The sequence below is a fragment of the Penicillium odoratum genome (assembly GCF_028828045.1).
Source record: "Penicillium odoratum strain IBT 22623 chromosome Unknown utg000006l_segment0_segment0, whole genome shotgun sequence".
In the NCBI taxonomy this organism is placed as follows: domain Eukaryota; kingdom Fungi; phylum Ascomycota; class Eurotiomycetes; order Eurotiales; family Aspergillaceae; genus Penicillium; species Penicillium odoratum.
In genome coordinates this window covers 3,528,672-3,546,439 of record NW_026643148.1, presented here as the reverse complement: position 1 = coordinate 3,546,439, position 17,768 = coordinate 3,528,672, and the positions used below count along the sequence as shown (strand labels likewise).

Below are 17,768 nucleotides of genomic sequence, written 5' to 3'. Positions count from 1 at the left end.
CGAGTAGGTGTATCGAGATGCGAGCCTCTTACTAGAAAAGGAAACTTTGCTTTCAACCACCGGAAGACAGGTCTATTGTGAATTGTGATGCCGATCTGTAGCGGAAGCACGAGCATGCATGAAGTGCAGAACCTACCTCCGATACCTTCATATTTTTACCCGCAGGTCACGAAGCCTATGCGAAGTCAGTCACTTGAGGTGATAAATTCGGTTTCTGAGTCACTTTATTGTGCGGATCATGGTCACACGTCTGGCAGTGTACAAAAAACGTGATGTTGCATCCTCAAATGCGCACTGTGGCCAATGTGTTTCGTTTCTCTTTCATCCCTGAATCTTGATGGCATCTCAACGTTCTAAAAATGATAGGAGGCTCAATCTTCTTTCTGTGTCCACAGACAATTATGGTGTACAAGATGATTCTCAGCAAGGCCAGAAAAGCATAAATAGCTCCTGCTGGACACATCAGCCCATCTCAGAGCGATCATTGTTCTGACCTGCCATTATGCCATCCGATGGTGTCACCAAGAAATCTAATTCAAAGTCAGAACATATTGAGAAGCTCCAAAAAACAGTGGAAAAGGCAAAAGAAGGAGCTCTGTCTCGACAGAAATTGGAAAGTGGAGACCAACAAGCAATCGTATCCGATGCGAATCCAAATATGAAGACGAAGTCGTATCCCGACGAAAATCATTCCGACCAGACACAACAGTATGCCCCAGTGGACGACAATTCAACCCCACACCATGACAAGCCCATCCAATCGATAGAGGTTGGGGAGATTGAGATGAAAGATCTTGGTGCAAACCGCAACACCGAATACCAGCCGGAACCCATGCAAAATAACACATTGGACGTACCAAGTAAGCCGAACCTTTCCAGCGTGAGATCATCGCGCGAGCAGAGTGTCGGTAGCCTAGCGAGGGGTTTCAAATGTCTTGCTGTTCTCGATCCGCCCAAGAAAAACAACAAAGATCGCATCACGCACAGTCCAGCTCCAGATCCCGAAGACGTTGTGGATGGATGGGGAACTTGGAGAGGGAAATCGACCTTCGTGATTGTGATAGAAGGTCCCCCCGAGTCAGCCAGGTTCACATTCAAGCTCCGATCCGGGTACACTAATGAACGCACTGCCAACATCTCGGACAAAGAACTTCGAATTACCGAAATCAGAGACAAGGGTGTTGGTGGAAGAAAGCCTTATCGGTATACGATCGAAAACGTCGCCGGCGTCTTTGGAGCCGTATTCGAAGATACGGGTGTGAGATTCTCCACCCGTAATTCATGCTCATGGGCAAGAGCCGAATGGAAGGGTTTGAGGGAAGAAGACATGATTAAGTGCAAAGTTACAGAGGGGTATTCGTGGATTCCTAAATGCGATTTCCAACGGCTTTGCCATGGGCGGGAGGCAGCCGAGGAAAAGATCAAAGAAGTTTGGGATCATCAGGAGGGGCAATACGTGGCCTGGGCCCGAAAGCAACCTAGAAGCGAAAATCGCTGTCGTTCCACCACACCATGTCCATTGAACGACTCTCTGAGGCGGCTTCAGCTACAGAGAGCCACCTCGCGCTTGAGGACACCTGATATCAGGATTTCTTCTCTAAGTGATGATGGCTGCGGCACCCCTCCACCCAACCAGCGAAATAATGTGACGGGCACCAGATCCAATCCAGTTAGTCGTGACGAGGACACGGAGAGCGTCAATTCTGATGCCTCGTCAGGATCGACAAATACCACTGCTACGTCGAATGGAATAACAGACCGGGATCTATCCAGACCCCAGGGTCAGCTTCCCGTTGTCGAAATCAGCAGGGCAAAATTTATGAAGGAAAAAGGAAGCGAAACATGGAAAGATATGGATCCCTCGGAAAGGCAGAAACAGGAAGTGATAGCCCACGCTCTGTATGACATTTACAAGGCGACGATGCTACAGAACAACGGAATCGTGGTCAAGGATTTGGATATGACCGATAGTACGGAGGAGGAACTTTAATTGCCGATTGGTAACAAGCACGTCCAAATTATGCTCTGGTCTCACTGATCTGTCTCGTTAAAGTATTGGAAAAAAAGGAAAGAAAAAAGAAAAAAAAACAAAAACAAAAGCAAGAACAAAAAACAAAGGAAACAAACAAGCAAAAAAAAATTCGTTAGTCAATTAGGTAGTTGAATTAACAGCAGCAAAGTATTTTTTTCTTGAAACTCCTGTCATGCTCGCTTTGACCGTATTGCATGCAGTCTCCTGTCCCGCAATAGCACGCCCAAATTACTCCGAACTACATGATAGTTAATCTAGACCTTGCAAACATTCAGCTTGTGATTGGTTCCCGTATCAAGCTTGGGAGAGTATTCATCTGCATATCCCAAGAAGTAACCAATGACGATGTAATGTTGCCCTATGGGGCGACTGGCGCACATGGGTACGGTAAGGATCATCCTGTGACATCCAGACATCCAGTTACTGTTGGTATCACCAGCTAGGTACTGTGTACACATTTAAGTGGACAGCGCGTATGCTTGGAAAGCAAAAGTCAATTGATTCATGTAGATAGATGTGTCCTCCAAGTCAGGTTCAGAATACCCCTCAATCCCATACGCCGAAGCCGCAGCTTGGCGCAAGGTTACGTGCACAGAAATGTGATCTATCAGATGCAAGCTTGTTCTGACAGAAGAGTATATCCCGACAGTTACTGTATCACCTCATTTTGTTTCTGCCAATTTATGAGGGTGTATTTGATGTACCTGATTCGAACATTCTCAAGACTTTCGTCTACCCTCGTTGATATTGTATTTTGATATGATGCTGGTGCAGATTAAGGGCCAGGCTGAGTCATGGGGGTTTCCTCGGAGTATGTTTACGATGTATGTAGTTGATTATTTCTATTATGTGTATTCAGTCTCATGCTTGCTTTCGAATAAATATTGTAAAGTTGATTCCTTTCAATTGCTACATATTCCTGGAAAGAGGCAAGTGGAGTGCAAACACTGCAGGCCTGAGACAAGATCTCGTATGCAGTAGAAATGTTGCCGAGCATCTACCGATCAAATCCTCTACCAGATATTCTTGCCGCTGCTTTGGAGTCTCACGCGTATGTTTAAGATATTGGTGAGTATGACAATGGTTGATAAATCAGTCACATCAGGAGGCGTCCGTCGCTTTTCTGCTTTTACACATATTTCGATAAGTGGGCTCCCATTGTTGCGCATAAATGTCTAAGCACTTTTGAGCTGAGAGATGTTTTTTTTATAGCTCGGCGATCAGAGTGTTGACAGCCCTGGCCTGTGGAGTAGCTGTTATATTGACACAGGCTTCCGTTCTATAGCCATTCAAAGCCTCTAGTAAAAGCGACGTCGGGTAATGTCCCCTGATATGTACTCATGTACTCATTTACTGCTATTTAGGATGTGGGGTCTCTTAGTATGGCAGCACTTAATTCGATAGCCTAGCCTCATATTCTGGGTCAAAGCAAAGTGCAAGCCTTCAATTTACAATACAAGCGGCATGTTTTCCGCAGCATTAATTGCAATCCGTCCGGCCTAGCTGGTATAAGACCCACCCTGATCTCATTCTGTGTCCAAACAATCAGACGGCCCCATGGCAGCGTGGCTTGATCTTGTCAATGAAGACGGAGCCTGGACTTTGGTCGATACCGGTCGTCTGGAGGAGTTGGTGCAGGGAATGCCATCTCCGAAACGCCAATGTCCATCTTTGGTCTACTTCGCTGGGAACTCGAATCGTCTGAAAGCTCTGCGAGCGCTGAACCCCCACAATAATGTCACACGCAAAGGTCCCGCGGGCTGGATTCGTCTTCACCTGGGTGGGAGATCCGGTCATACTGAAAACCCGGTTCTTTTTGCCGAGAGCAGCCTGCTTCTCGAGAAAAGCCAGGGCGATTCCCGATGGCGCAAACACCGTTCGACTCAGCGACACCGGCGATATGCTATTCAAGATGACGAAAAATCTTGTTTACCGGCAAAATTACACCAAGAAGTGAAAGCTCAACTCGTTCTGCCATGGACCCAGATTCTTTGCCTGTTCATCAATTCTCAATCCGACTTGCAGTCTGCCCGAGACCTGTTGCAGCAGCCCCGTCGACGACTTGCGGTTGGCAGCCAGCCTGTTTCTACCTCCATGCGAATAGTCATCGTCTTGACCAAGCACAACGATTCGGATCCTATGCCAGCGCGACACCTGGCCGATTTCGAAGCATTTGCTGAGACTGGAGAGACCGTCGTTCTGGATCTGCGACCAAGATGTGGCCTCTCCGATACGGTTGCATTCGAACCTCTTCGGGCTCTCCTTGTCGAGCAGCTGTCCGCCATTCGGGATCAGCAAGCGTCCCCCGGAGATCACGTTTCAGCGTCTCATCTAGGCGCCTTCTGGAAATCGTTTATTCAAAGCTACAAGCGATGTCGAATCGCACCGCCCTTTGATCTCCTGACCGAAGCCCGGAGAGGTTATCCCGACGACGGAGCCATGGGTCGCTATCTTCGAGAAGGCGCTCAGATCGTCATATCGGCTGGCTGCGCCGAGGATGAGATGCAGGTCTTTGTGGCCTCGGCCATCCTCATGCATGCGTACCCCCCTGAAATGCACGGTAAGATCACAGTTCTCGTTTCAATGCTCACACTGACACGCGTAGGTTTCTCCCCGCCCATTGTCTTTGCTGCACTGTATGAGAAGCATTGTGCCGAAATTTCGAGTGAAGGTGCCACTCGCAGTCTCTGCGACGGTATCGGTTCGCATTTCAAACGGCTTTTCCTGCAACTGAGCGCCAACAACACCTCTGCCACGGCTCGAAAGGGTATCTTGCAGCGTTACTTTCGCCAATGGGGAGGCCTTTATTCCACCACGACCTGCATGGTATGCTTGTGTCGGCCGCCCGAACACATGATGCCATGCAAACATGCACTCTGTGACACCTGTGTCGTAATCTTTGGCAAGTCAAGTTCCCTCGGTGAGTATCATTGGGACCTCACTGAATGCCCCGTCTGTGAAGAGACTTTCCTCGCCCGTATACGCCAATTACCCCCTACGAAGCACCCGGTGGTCCTCAGTTTGGACGGCGGTGGCGTCCGCGGGCTGATCCAACTGGGCCTGCTGCGGGCGTTGGAGAAGCGCATTGGCTTGCCGATCGAGTCTCTGCCCGACTTGTGTCTCGGAACGAGTGTTGGTACGTTCCGCGCTTCCTCCTTTTCCACCACCACGCTAACAGTACTATGCGCAGGCGCGTTGACGGCGATTGATCTATTTCTGAACCACTCTTCAGTCGAGCAATGTGCGCAGGCATTTCCCGACCTAGCGCGAAAAATATTCCGTGCTTCACGGGTCCCGGCGCCACGATTCGTTCGATGGTTGGCTTCGGCTTTCAACGTGATCCCCAGTAGTTTGTATGACTCACAGAATTTAGCCCAGACCCTAAAAGAGGCAGTGCCCGCGGACCGTCGTATTTTCGACGTGACCACCGCCAGTCCTGCCGGATGTCGGGTTGCCGTCGTTGCGAGTCGCACATCTGACGGCAAGGCCTGCGTGCTTGCCAATTACCGAGGCACGGGCCAACGCCGTGCAGACGCCGCCTACGAATTTTTGACGCCCAGCCACGACCAAGAGAATCCATATCTGTGCGACATGTGAGTTGACTTCTGCGAACAACTCTTGCGATTTGTGGGTCACAGTGCAGAGAGCTAACTTTTTTCTTTCACCAGAGCCGAATGCAGTGTCGCAGCGCCCTTGTAAGTGAAAGACCATCGATTCGGAACCAGCACGGCTAACACGCGGCAGCTATTTTCAGCCGAGACGACTACCAGGCTTCGGCCCTTTCCAAGATGGCGGAGTACGCGCGAACAACCCGCTCGCCATTGCGTGGAGGGAGTCGGGCGTCATCTGGCCGCGCGCGAAACGACATGATCTGCTTTTATCGGTTGGCACGGGATGTACCGCGCTTGATTCTGCGCAATGCCCGCAATATTCGACCTGGGACGGCGCGCTCCCTCGCTTGTTTCGCGCCACAATGTCATCGCCCTCGATGGACGGCCCCCAAGGGTTTCTGGAAGCCTTGAATTACTTACCGCATTGGTCGAAACCGGATGTACTTCGACTCGATCATGCCATCCCTGGTCCGCTACCCGAACTAGATGACACCAGCGCATTACACCAATTATCCGAAATGGAGTATCTCATTCCAGTCGAGCTGGTGAGAACGGTGCTCGCATCCGCAATGTTTTTCTTCGAGTTTGACGCCACTCCTGTCCCGGGTCAGGTCGGATTTCACTGCGAAGGGTCCATCTTTTGCTCACGGCCGGGGGCTGGCGAGATCCTCGCGCGCTTCTTAGTTGAGATCCCTGGTGCGAAATTTCAGATTGGTCAGGATCATTCCCTGGGTGATGTAGACCCCAATGACCGCTGCGAACCTTGCGGATATTACAGAAAACGCGTCGCCTTTCACGTTGCCAGTCTTGAAGAGCGCTTTAAGATCAACATCGCCAATGGTGTCTGTTGTGAGAAGATTGGCGGATTTCCAAAGTGCGCGCAGGAGTTTCTTGAAGCGCAGCAGGCCTTTGCTCACTTTGGCCGTGCAGACCATCAAACGCCATCCTGGCCGCCCGTGAGACACTGCTACTGTGCTTGTGAGGCAAAGAGGACGATTCGTTTCGTAGAGCCGACGGCACGACAGAAGCGAAGGCGGCTATGATGTTGATGGCCCGGTCGATTGTGAGTCTCACAACTCTCGTTATATGCAATGGGGCGTTCAATCCTTCGGGTTTGGCTTACAGATCATACTATCGTGGCTGTCGCAAGAGAGAAAACAAAATAATGTGTGTTGTTTGTTGAAGTGATTTCTTGCGCTCCACGGAGCACCGCTGGTAGTTAAAGAGAGACTAAGCTTCGTAGTATGTTGAGATCCACCATTACAGAGCCGACATAGGACACGCTAGCTCAAATGTCAACGGCCCGATCCTGATTTGATATTTTTGTTCTAGTCCTTGACAAACACTCGCGCCTAGAAAGATCACTCCTGCTGAACTTCCGACACCATGAACGCCTTCCGTAAAGCCCTCTCCGTCCATTTTCGCGACAGCGCCACAAGCATCTACAGTCGGCCTGCTGACCCTGCACAAGATACCGAGCTCATCGCAATGACCGCTGTTGCTCCGCCACTTCAAACCGCCTTCCCGGAAATCAACTCACTCGATCACCAGATTGCCATGGCGGGAGGGTCTACGATGGCTGTGGAAACGACGCGACCCCGACTCAGGATGTCAAAAAGATGTCCCAAGACCACGCCTCAGGCACTCAAACAGCAGTGGCTGCAACAGCGAAAATAGCAAGAGCGAGAGAATGAGTTTTACACCGATTGTTTCAAGAATTTTCACCAACTCGTCGCGACCGTCATGGACTCCACTCAGGATCTGGCGCTGCAGTACCATTTCAGCCCTGGAGCAAGTCCCACTAGAGATCCTCGCCTGATCCGGACAATCGTATTGCTTCGAACGGCTTTGGACAAATCACGCACGGAGGAAGCGCAGGCGGAAACCAAATGGAAACGACAGTGTGGGCTATCGGATAAAAAAATTGCGACGAGATAGTTATGAGGCGAAGGGTCTTCGGTTTCCTGGCTACGTTCCATGGGTCCGAGACAAATATTCTACGTGGATCCATGAGACCTGTGAACATTTCGACTGTAAGCTAGATGAATACCAGACTTCTTGCTTCGAAAATGAATGCGTATCTCTCTCAGCGGGTGCTACATCATACAACAGTCAGATCAGTGCTCTGGTGACTCGTTGGCTAGTCTGTCGCATTTCTTAGCTTAGGAAAACTCGAGCTGCAGAAAACATCGAATTTGGGTCTCCATGCGATGCTCGATGTCTGCAAGAACCCTTTTCGTGGCCTCTGGCAATAATTGCAATCGGCGTCCCAGCTGCTCGGGGTGAGCGCTGCACAACCGTACTTGCATTCTCACTTTATCTCTCAGCTGAGCTTGCAGGCGGTTTGAGGTATGAATCATGGTCTTCACGAAGCGATAAAGTTCACGAAGGCTCCTTGAGCTTCTTCCGCCGGCGATGGTTTCCACAAAGCCGATCGCGTGTTTGACCATGCGAAGCACGATTTCCTGGACTTGTGGAATGCGGTAAACAGAAGCGTGGCGAATGTTACTGATCACGCGATGCCATTTCTGAATTGATTGTGCCTAGACCTTGCCATATGGGAGTTTTTAGTGCCGTGGGGGCCAAAACCATGGGACTTTTTTTCTGATTTTCATGCCAAGACTATTGGATCTAGCCTATTTCGGTAATTATCTAACCTAAATAGGTAGTCCCATGGGAAATGGGACTAGAATTTCCAAATCTCCCATGGACATGGGACTAGAATTTTCGAACTCCCATGGGAAATGTCAAGGTCTAGATATCATACCTCTCCGAATTATCTGCGACCAATATAAACATGAGGATATCTATAATATGGACGAATCTGGATTATATTGGCGACGGATACCTAACGGAGGTCTCTCTAATGGAAAGATAGCCGGGCAAAAGCGAGATAAAACCCGGGTTTCTATTGTTGTTGCGACAAATGCGACCGGTACAGACCGTTTACCTTTATAGTTAATTAGGACTGCAAAAACTCCTCGCGCTCTCCGGGGTGTTAATATCCTAGCTTTAGGCTATGTTTGGCGCTGGAATAAGAAAGCCTGGATGCGTTACGGTATTATGGAAGAATGGTTACGCTCCTTTTATAGGCATATTTCTAAGGATAGACGAGTATTATTGTTACTGGACAACTGTTCAGCGCATACGGTCGGCTTTGCAAATGCACCACCACCGCCCTATATTCGGGTCCTTTTTTTCCCAGCGAACGCAACCTCGGTTTATCAGCCGTTGGACTAAGGAATTATCCAAAATATCAAACACTATTACCGGAAGAAATAGATACGTTGGATGATTGCTATCCTTGATCGTGGACTTAATCCTAGTGAGAAGATGAGCCTTAGATATACACTTCATTAGATTACTTCAGTATAGAGACATAATGTATCGGACCAAACTATCCAGAACTGCTTTTTTAGAAGTGCGATGGTTGATCCAATCTCTAATCCTATCACTCAGGAGCAAAATGAGCTGCATACGGAGATTAGGGCATTATATGATCAAGCAACCAAGCTTCTTGGAAACGCCCATAATATCATGCCATTGGGCGAGTTCTTAGACCATTTGGACGAAAATGAGGCACCTGAGCTTGATATATATGATGAGCCTCACGTTGGTGAACATATATATAGTGCTCCTGAAGATGCCGAGGAGGAATATATATCTGGGCCCCCTCTAGAGCTTCCATCTAATTCCGACGTACTAGGCTATCTACAGGATATTTTACTATGGGTTGGGAATAAAGAAAAGGGCACTCAGCATCATATTCGACAGATTGAGGGTTTGATCGACGATTTTACTAGGGTTCAGCTTGATGAGAAGCGTCAGGTGACTTTGAATGATATGTGGAGAGAAACCTAGATAGGAAATAGGGCTTAGGGCTAGACAATAGGAGATAACGTCATGAATTCAGATTTGTCACAATTCATATATGTCACCTAATTTCTTTTGGATGGAGGGGGGTGATATAAGTGGAAGTTGACTGTACTTTTGTTTTATGTACCTTTTTGCTGTCATGGATCCACCAAAATTGGTAAACTTTCAAAACAAAACCAATTATAGTGATATTAAAAACTAATTGACATAAGTTTGTATGCGATTGGATACGATATTGTGTTTCCTATCCATTCTACACGTTTTTGTGGATGATCTTGGCGCCATGGTAGTAAACAGTGGATTTCTAGGTGGTCCATGACAACCTGTAATCCACCACTCTAACATTTTGTAATTTTTTGCTTGAAAAGAGGTCTCGAAGAAGAGATCAAATAAAGATTGATTCTGCTGCTCTCAGCAATATCAAATATGTGGATCGGGAGTGACAAGTGTCGAATATGTAAGTACCTGGTGGACGTTTCATCACACAGGGCATTTCATGTCACCGGGATGGGGGTTACTACAGTCAATTCAATGCGGCATGACTGCGGTACACTCAGTGAAAATAATTTCAGTGGGCGATGGCTTAGACCCTGAAAATCCGATTATCAACGAATGAGGCGCTGGTGCAGACTTCCTCAAAACACAGCATGATGGTCGGCCTCTGTTTTAGATCAACAGCCAATGCTGAAGCTCAGATGATGGTGATGAAAGTGCATGCTGTCGCATTCGAGCGATGATCGCTGCCCATCGTGTTCAAGTGTTGAAAATACGGTCGTTGAGACAAGGTTGATCGTTGATCAACGCTCTTCAGGACAAATAATAATTAAAGGGTAAAATTTTTTTTAATAATTTATTATTATTTTGAAATTTCAGGAAATCACTTGGAAAATGACTGTTCACTTTTCACTTGCCTGTTGTTGATTTTTGCCTGGTGTGTCACCTCAGTAAGTCGAGATTCAACGGGCCTGGCTTTGCACAGGCAACTTCGATCCCCCCAAAAGCAATGCCCCCCAAAAGTGACAGACTAAAAAGACTTCACCGCGGCAATACAAAGCAGGCGGTAACAAGACCAGTCAATATACCTATAAATATGGCCTTCTCCCCCGGTACCCTGTCGAAACAGTTCTCTTCCTTACTGCCTCCGAAGGATCCCTCAAGCCAAAACGAAGGTGCCTTCCTGCAGCAGACTCATAAGTCCATCCTCTTTGGCTCCAAGCCCTTGCTGTTACTAATACTCACGGTGCACAATCGGACCATGAACCTTGACTGGCCACAATCCTTTGGTGAGTGCTGTATCCATGTGCCTTGTCGAGTTGAGCTAACGACGTGACTACTCACTAGCTTTTTGACCACAACAGTGCAAGTGAGGCATCCTGCAGGTAAGTCCTTTGTCAGCTACATACCATCGGACCCTGCTGAAACACCCAATATTACGACCAGCCGGGTCTTGTCAGATACGAGGCCCCAAGTCAGCACTTTTAGGGTTATAAAACTACCTGCCAGTCCTACCGATAACAAAATCCCCATGAGACCAACTTTGGTTCCCTGCTGACATGTGCTTGTCAAACAGGGCCTTCAGTGAGTCCATCAGCCAGACCTCCGAGTTTTGAGCACCGCCACCTAGACCCCTTCCCACGCACATCTCGCCGTTATCCTGAATGATTCGATGTCCCGATAGTGTCTCAATCAAGGCTACCTGTGCACTTCATCACATTCGTTCGTTAGAAACGTCTGCTCCGTGCTTCTGCCTCATAACTACCCATCGATCGTCAGCCTTGATCTTGACTGGAGGGCACACCGACGAAGACGACCTCGTGAGCCTGCGAGACGGAAGATGCGTTGGGTTAAATTTGAGGTCAGACTTGTCCTTGCACGACGATAGCTGCGTGATCATAGCGGCGTCATGTGTTGTTGGTGCAAGACGAAAGTGGAATGAAAGACCGTGAGTGAATCCTCATTATCAGACACATGCTGACCATCTTGCAGGGCCACTAGCCAAGACGCTGGCAGAGATGACGGACAGGTCAACGAGCCTCGCACGCGTCTTGCACCGTCGCTACCTCCTCCATGAAGCGATGTATCTCGCTTTGAAAGCTGTTTCGAAGTGTGAAAGTCGACGTGAATGGAGGTTGCCCGATCCCTCCACTCTTTTGCCTCACCCGCAAATGCTGACCGAGAACACCGGCTGTAATTCCACATCCTTGGATAGTTGAGGCAACCATGCGACCAATACACCGACCGAGAACACACGATTCTTGATGAGATGATGAAGCCTCAGTCTGGTAAGCTTGGGTATCGAGGGACCCTTTCACGGTGGGTCCGGCTTCCTCACCTGCGGAGGGTATGAGTAAGAAGGATGCCGGAGATTTATCCGGTGGTGAACTGATCTTGCTGTTGAAGACGGATCTCATTCGTCATGAAACAGGCCAAGCAGGTGGTCATTGAGTATGGAGCCCTGGCACAAGGCTTGTCGCTTTCTGCTATTCTCTCCTTGCCTCTGGTGAATGTCCTTCTCGCCAGAGGAAAGAGATCCATCGCTTTTGACGACAAGGATTCTTTCGAAGAGACACGCGGCTGTCTTGCAACAGCAGATCGCAGACATTTCGCTCATCCCCTTCATGCATAGCAAGCGACAGCGCCAACTCCCTGCGGATCAAGAATCGATAATAGCCTTGTAGGTACTTAACGTGATACCTGTTATGGTTACACTACCCCTGACCTTCGACAACAGATCCTGACATTCTCACATTAGCAGGACTCGCTACCTATTGGACTCGCTGCCTATTGGACTCGCCAGTAGAACGGATGAAGTATCCTTTCGGTCCTAGCAAGAGACAAATTATGAGGTTGAAAATCTAGACAAGAATGCCCAGACCAAGTGAAGGGGCTCTCCTTCTACAGTGCAGTATACCTTAAGAAGCCTCCTGCAGAACGTCACCCTTCGCCGAGCATATAAGCCTATAGGATCTACCAGGAAACATTGCTCCAATTATTGAAAAGAATGCCACTAGGAGATAGCACATCAACGAATCATATTACCACCGTAAGGTTCATCTCGGTGAAGATCGTCGTCTATATTGGTCAATACTCATTCTAGCCGATCCTTCCCGCATCTCATGCCGATCCCTTACTTCCCTCGTCGATCCTTCCTGCATCCATGTCAATTCCCTCCTCGATCTCATTCCTGGATCACCAAATACTGTGCCACTTTACAAGACACGAAGAGCTACATATTAACGATTTGCGTGACAGCGACTGCTATGTCCCTCTGAGAAGAAGTTACCTTGAGCCTATTTAACCTGCCCCTGTTCCGCCTGGTTGTGATGAACATTATTCCCCATTTCGTTGCACCATCTCTAATACCTCGATACTTTAGTATCATTCTGCTTCCTTTCCTCAACACGCCCTCAAGATGTTGCCACACAAACTCTTCATCTTGGTCGTGGGTTTTATTTGTCCAGTCTTTGCCAGTGCTATACCATCCCTAGTACTTGCACGTTCTGATTTGACGAGCCGCAAGCCGCGTGAAGATTACTGCACTGATGCTATCGAGCAATACAGTACAAACGAAGCAAACTGGATGAAATTCCGCCATTGTCTCTGGGTGAACCCTGAGACCAAGGTCGCTGAGCTGTTTACCTACATTGATGACGTTATGTACAAAAAATTCCTTGTTTGGCAGCGGCCATCTGATTACGATTGGAGAGTGATGGCGCACTGGCGGGGTGATATACTTGTCCAAGACTCTGGGAAAGCATCTGGCACATGGGTTAAGAACAACATTGGGGTAATCGACGACTCAATTAAGCCCGGACGCCACCAATGGTATATCACGCTGTTCATCTCCATGGAGTATGGTCAAGGCCTGAATTCCAACCGCGAGTTTACCTTTGACATTGACTCTGAGTAGTCCTCCCGGTCTATTGAGGTTACTATTATTTAAGTCAGTGTTCTTGACCCGTTCCAGATGCGAGCCCTCGCAGCCTTGAAGCACTCGAAAAATGGACTGACATGTATACAAAATTCTAGAATCATCAGTAACGCAGAATCACCTATTGAGAGGTAATAGGCCAGGTTGGGCAATTGTACTTGGGAAATTACGTTCAAACGGACAGCTCAGCGAGTGCATCACTTCAAGCTATCATGCACGGAGAGGTTTTTGAACTCTGCCGCTAGGATTTCCTTTCAATATTGAACTTACCACTCTTCAACAGACGCTCTGTCGTACTTCGTTTTGTTTCTTTTTACGAACGTTAGTTAGATTGGGAACCCTTACTATTGACGTATTTTGTGGAGCTTCGCTAGTGGATTAGATGAATGATGCCTCCGTCTCTGTGCAGTTGAGCAGTAATATAAGATATTCAATTGAAGATTTGGGTTTTCAAAGTAAGAATTTAGTCCAAAAAGGATCAGAAGGACGCTCTGTGTTTTATATGTTGAGCCAGGAACTATTTCAAACTCCCATAAACATACGCAATACGCTAAAGTACTAGCAAAATTGCGCAACTTATCAGGTTCTAGGCATGTTTGTAGTGTTAGCATATCCGCGGAGCTCCGCAAAACCGATGAGGAGAACCCGGTCGGCCTTACTATCCTTCAGCATCTGTGCAGCGGTGGTGGCGATCGTGGAATAAACATCGGCGCCGATATCGATGAGCTAATTTGACAAGGGGATCATCTTCGAGCTGCGCTTTCAGGATCTCCTTGCATGGGACATTGGCAGTCTCGCAACCAATAATGACCCGGAAGGGAGTAGTGTTGGTACCACACATTTTTATTGAGTATCAGAGGTAGTAGTAGGATGGATAGAATGAAATGATGAGACTTGAAATTATTGCAATACTGAAAGAAAGAGCCTGGCAAAAGAGCTGCCCTTAAATTATATTATTCTGGGAAAAACCAAGCTCATTTTATCACTGAATTTGAGTAGTACTCGTCGTCCACTCTTTCCGCATGTAGATATGTATCTATATGCTTCACTTGGTGCTCGTCTCTGCATCCGAAAACGAACTATAGGTCGCTACCGCGGCCCGGTTGCGTCCATATTGTCGTAAATTGTTTTGGAAATTTCGGTACCGTATTTCCTGTACCATTTGCCAGCCTCAATGTACCCTTCTGGCGGAGCATCATCAATTAATCACATCAAATATGTAGGAAAGCCACCTTGCGCAATAGTCCGCAACCATACCACTCAAGATAGTGGAAATTTTGCTGGTAAGGTTACTTCGTTATGATTCCAGACTGGTTCAAATACTGGTAATATGATATTTGGAGATACTGCTGTCTCTACTACCCCGTCCCGCCTGCAGGCAGCCCGAAAATCGCCTACAACACAACGTATCGCGGTAGTCCAGCGCAAGTCAGCATCAATTGTCAGGAAATCAGACAAACCGAACGAGTATTGTACAGTACGCTTCATGAGAAGATTGACTATTATTCCTGTAAACTCACGGGCGATCCGAGCTGGCTGTCAAGCACGGGAATGCAGGATGAGAATACAATAAATAAAGAATGCTTGGAAAAAATGACTGAGAAACCACATAACCGACATAATGAACACACTATGTAGGGGTGCAGCAATAAAACACAATCATCGTGACTTCAATGATTATTTGGAAGACATGTTCTTGGTTGATCATACAAAGTTGTCTATTGGTCGCGATCGCGTTGGAAAACCGGACGGCTGGAGCCGTCCAGGGCGATCTCTTGTATTGCTGGTTTGACACGGACTACGAAAGCAGCAAAATACCGAGTCCAGTTCACAAATGGATACAACACTACATCCAGAGACTAAAGAATTATTTGAATAAATTTTTTTTATTATCTAGTCCCATGGACTGTAATGATTCATCAACGCGCGATCTCGTTGATCGGTATTCTGCTCTTCGGCCCTCTATCAAGCTTTTTTTGACACATTTTTGAAACACAAGTGCCCTCCTCACGCTGGAAGACGTTGTTGGTATCTGGACATCATCCGATAGAGAGATAGTCTCCTCCCTGTGAATGACTCTAAAATGCTTTTGCGTTTACCTAAGTGTTTCACAGTATGGAAAGACTCAATTTAGCGGCTTCTTGGCAGACATTAAGAACAAGGGAGTAAAAAGCTTCTTCTCTCCCCCCTTCACAAGTGCGTCATGTCCTCGAGCTAGACGTGTTGCAATTTTCTGTGTACCTGGAGGTAAGAGGCCCAACCTCTCACAACCCCCGACAAAGCAATAGGCAGCACCGTGAAAATAGAAAGAGCGAAGGAAAAAAGCCATGTAGTTGAAAACCAACGTATCCTGCAAGGTACTCATCCATTTGAATGATCGTGTTATGGGGTGGTACCAAGGAATATCGCTAGGGCGGTCAGCGAGGTCCTCTGCAGATTCCAGCTTGAAGCCGACCGCTTTGATCGCTTCTACTGCCACCGAGATTGTCACAAGGTTCGTGATGCCGAGACCTTGTTCTATGTTCCAACGGATCGCACGGTGCTCGGGATCATGGTTGTCATAAGCATCCGTCAAAATCAGTTCAAAGACAGCAAGGGTCGCGCCCGGCTTGAGGACCCTGAATATTTCGGCATACACACCTTGAAGACTAGGAGCGTAGGATGTGCCCTCAATGGAATAGGCAGCGTCGAATGAATTTGACTCGAGGGGGATTCGCATAAAGTCGCCCTTGATATAGTGGATCCGGTCCTGCAGATCTTCCTCGGTGTCATAGCGGGTTGCCCGTTGAAGTTGATAATCGTTGTTATTGAGGCCAACAACATGTACGTCTGCAAACTTGGCAATCTCACGGGTCGGTCCACCAATGCCGCAACCGACATCAAGAACCTTTTGCCCCTCTCCGAGGCCCAGGCAACGAGCCAGATGTAGTTCGTGGCGAATGATAGATTGGCTGAACGGTTCACCTTTGGCAATCCGGCAGAAGTGGAAAGAAGTGTTCCATGCGTGTTCAGTGAGATCGGTGACAAGGTTATAGTATCTGCAGAAATATCAGATCGTTATCTCCTGTAAATGAATACCATAGATGGGAGCTCCTATTAACGTGGGATGCATGACGTACTGTTGGGTCAATGAGGCATATTCTGCTCTCCGGGCCTGCAATGAGCAATTGTCATTAGATTGACAAGGAATGGGCAAATAAAACGTATGATTATACCAGTCGAGCATCCTCTGTCTCTTCAGATGTCGTATTATCCCAATGTTTGAAGTAGTCTTCCACTGCTATCTTCTGGGCCTTGAAATCTTTCTTACACATGGCAACCAGGCCACCACGGGCTTCACTCGAGTTTCCATGCAGGATTTCGCTGAATTTGGCATCAAGTCTGCGGTTTAGCTGCACCATTATTATAGTCGGAATAGAGGCTGAACAGGAAATTAAGCGGTCAAATTAAAATGGAAACTATCGAACCAACTCGAAAGAGTTGATGTTGATGATGATGATGATGATGATTAGAATGTGGACAATAGGTAGTATGTACTTCTATTAAACCAAGCAATTGACGCCCTATATATACTTAGACAGGCTAAGCAAATTTTGTGACCTGTACGAATTATGCAGGAATGTCGTAAATTCACGTAGCAAAGTAGTCATGGAAAGAGATCAGCGGTGAGCCTCTTAGTGGCAATCTCACCTCGAGAGAATTGAATAAACAAACTAAGCGGTGCAGTTCCGATGGAGACGTAGTTCATGCTTACTGGTATATGCCGGATTTCCTCTGACAAGTGAGTCTGTTTGGGGCTGATAATGATCTTGCTTATTGAGCATATCGTGGCTTGTCTTTTCCTTGAATGCCGGGGATGCCAGGGTATTGGATGCTGCACGTGGATTGCTTCTAGATTGGATGGCTCTTAGTGGCGGCCCATCGGAAAATTGGTGGCTTGCATGTCCGCAGCAATTTAGTGGAGTGCTACTTAAGACCCTTCTTTTCCAGGGCCTCGACTTTGTACTAGTGTTGCATAAATGGCTAGTTATAGATCCCTTGCTTCTTGTCGCATTTTTACGGTGGATGTAGGTAGCACGGTATGAAGTCTTTACCGATCAACCATTCTGCCACTTTGGAAGATCAACAAAGCCCCCACCCGGATAACCCAGTTAATTAAGTTTGTTGGAGCATCCTTTTGGGGGTTTGTGACTGTATTGCCCTAATCATCCTGACCACACTAATGTGGCATCAGAGCTAGACCCATACTGTATATGACTGGATCTACTAGGGTCAGGTGACTCACAACAACTTGACAAATACAGAAATGTAACAGATC

The 17,768-nt window shown here is 47.6% G+C and overlaps 6 protein-coding genes across 6 annotated transcripts; 4 read left to right on the top strand and 2 right to left on the bottom strand.

Annotated features, from left to right (window-relative positions):
- Positions 1 to 502: 502 nt before the first annotated feature.
- On the top strand, positions 503 to 1,990 carry N7520_009713 (uncharacterized protein; the record flags this gene model as incomplete). Its single annotated transcript, XM_057143647.1, has 1 exon — positions 503 to 1,990. One exon carries the CDS (start codon positions 503 to 505, stop codon positions 1,988 to 1,990), a length of 1,488 nt encoding a protein of 495 aa, XP_056992935.1.
- Positions 1,991 to 3,589: 1,599 nt separating this feature from the next.
- N7520_009712 (patatin-like phospholipase family protein) lies at positions 3,590 to 6,686 on the top strand (the record flags this gene model as incomplete). Its single annotated transcript, XM_057143646.1, has 5 exons — positions 3,590 to 4,592; positions 4,638 to 5,168; positions 5,223 to 5,625; positions 5,701 to 5,727; positions 5,777 to 6,686. The coding sequence occupies 5 exons, from the start codon at positions 3,590 to 3,592 to the stop codon at positions 6,684 to 6,686; spliced, it is 2,874 nt and encodes a 957-aa protein (XP_056992934.1).
- Positions 6,687 to 7,029: 343 nt separating this feature from the next.
- On the top strand, positions 7,030 to 7,320 carry N7520_009711 (uncharacterized protein; the record flags this gene model as incomplete). Its single annotated transcript, XM_057143645.1, has 1 exon — positions 7,030 to 7,320. One exon carries the CDS (start codon positions 7,030 to 7,032, stop codon positions 7,318 to 7,320), a length of 291 nt encoding a protein of 96 aa, XP_056992933.1.
- A 5,611-nt stretch (positions 7,321 to 12,931) lies between these two features.
- N7520_009710 (uncharacterized protein) lies at positions 12,932 to 13,429 on the top strand (the record flags this gene model as incomplete). The annotated part of the gene is made up of 1 exon (XM_057143644.1): positions 12,932 to 13,429. One exon carries the CDS (start codon positions 12,932 to 12,934, stop codon positions 13,427 to 13,429), a length of 498 nt encoding a protein of 165 aa, XP_056992932.1.
- A 600-nt stretch (positions 13,430 to 14,029) lies between these two features.
- On the bottom strand, positions 14,030 to 14,291 carry N7520_009709 (Ribose/galactose isomerase; the record flags this gene model as incomplete). Its single annotated transcript, XM_057143643.1, is given in 2 exon segments — positions 14,030 to 14,176; positions 14,187 to 14,291. 2 exon segments carry the CDS (start codon positions 14,289 to 14,291, stop codon positions 14,030 to 14,032), a joined length of 252 nt encoding a protein of 83 aa, XP_056992931.1.
- A 1,284-nt stretch (positions 14,292 to 15,575) lies between these two features.
- On the bottom strand, positions 15,576 to 16,851 carry N7520_009708 (sterol methyltransferase family protein; the record flags this gene model as incomplete). Its single annotated transcript, XM_057143642.1, has 3 exons — positions 15,576 to 16,488; positions 16,570 to 16,604; positions 16,666 to 16,851. 3 exons carry the CDS (start codon positions 16,849 to 16,851, stop codon positions 15,576 to 15,578), a joined length of 1,134 nt encoding a protein of 377 aa, XP_056992930.1.
- Positions 16,852 to 17,768: the final 917 nt, after the last annotated feature.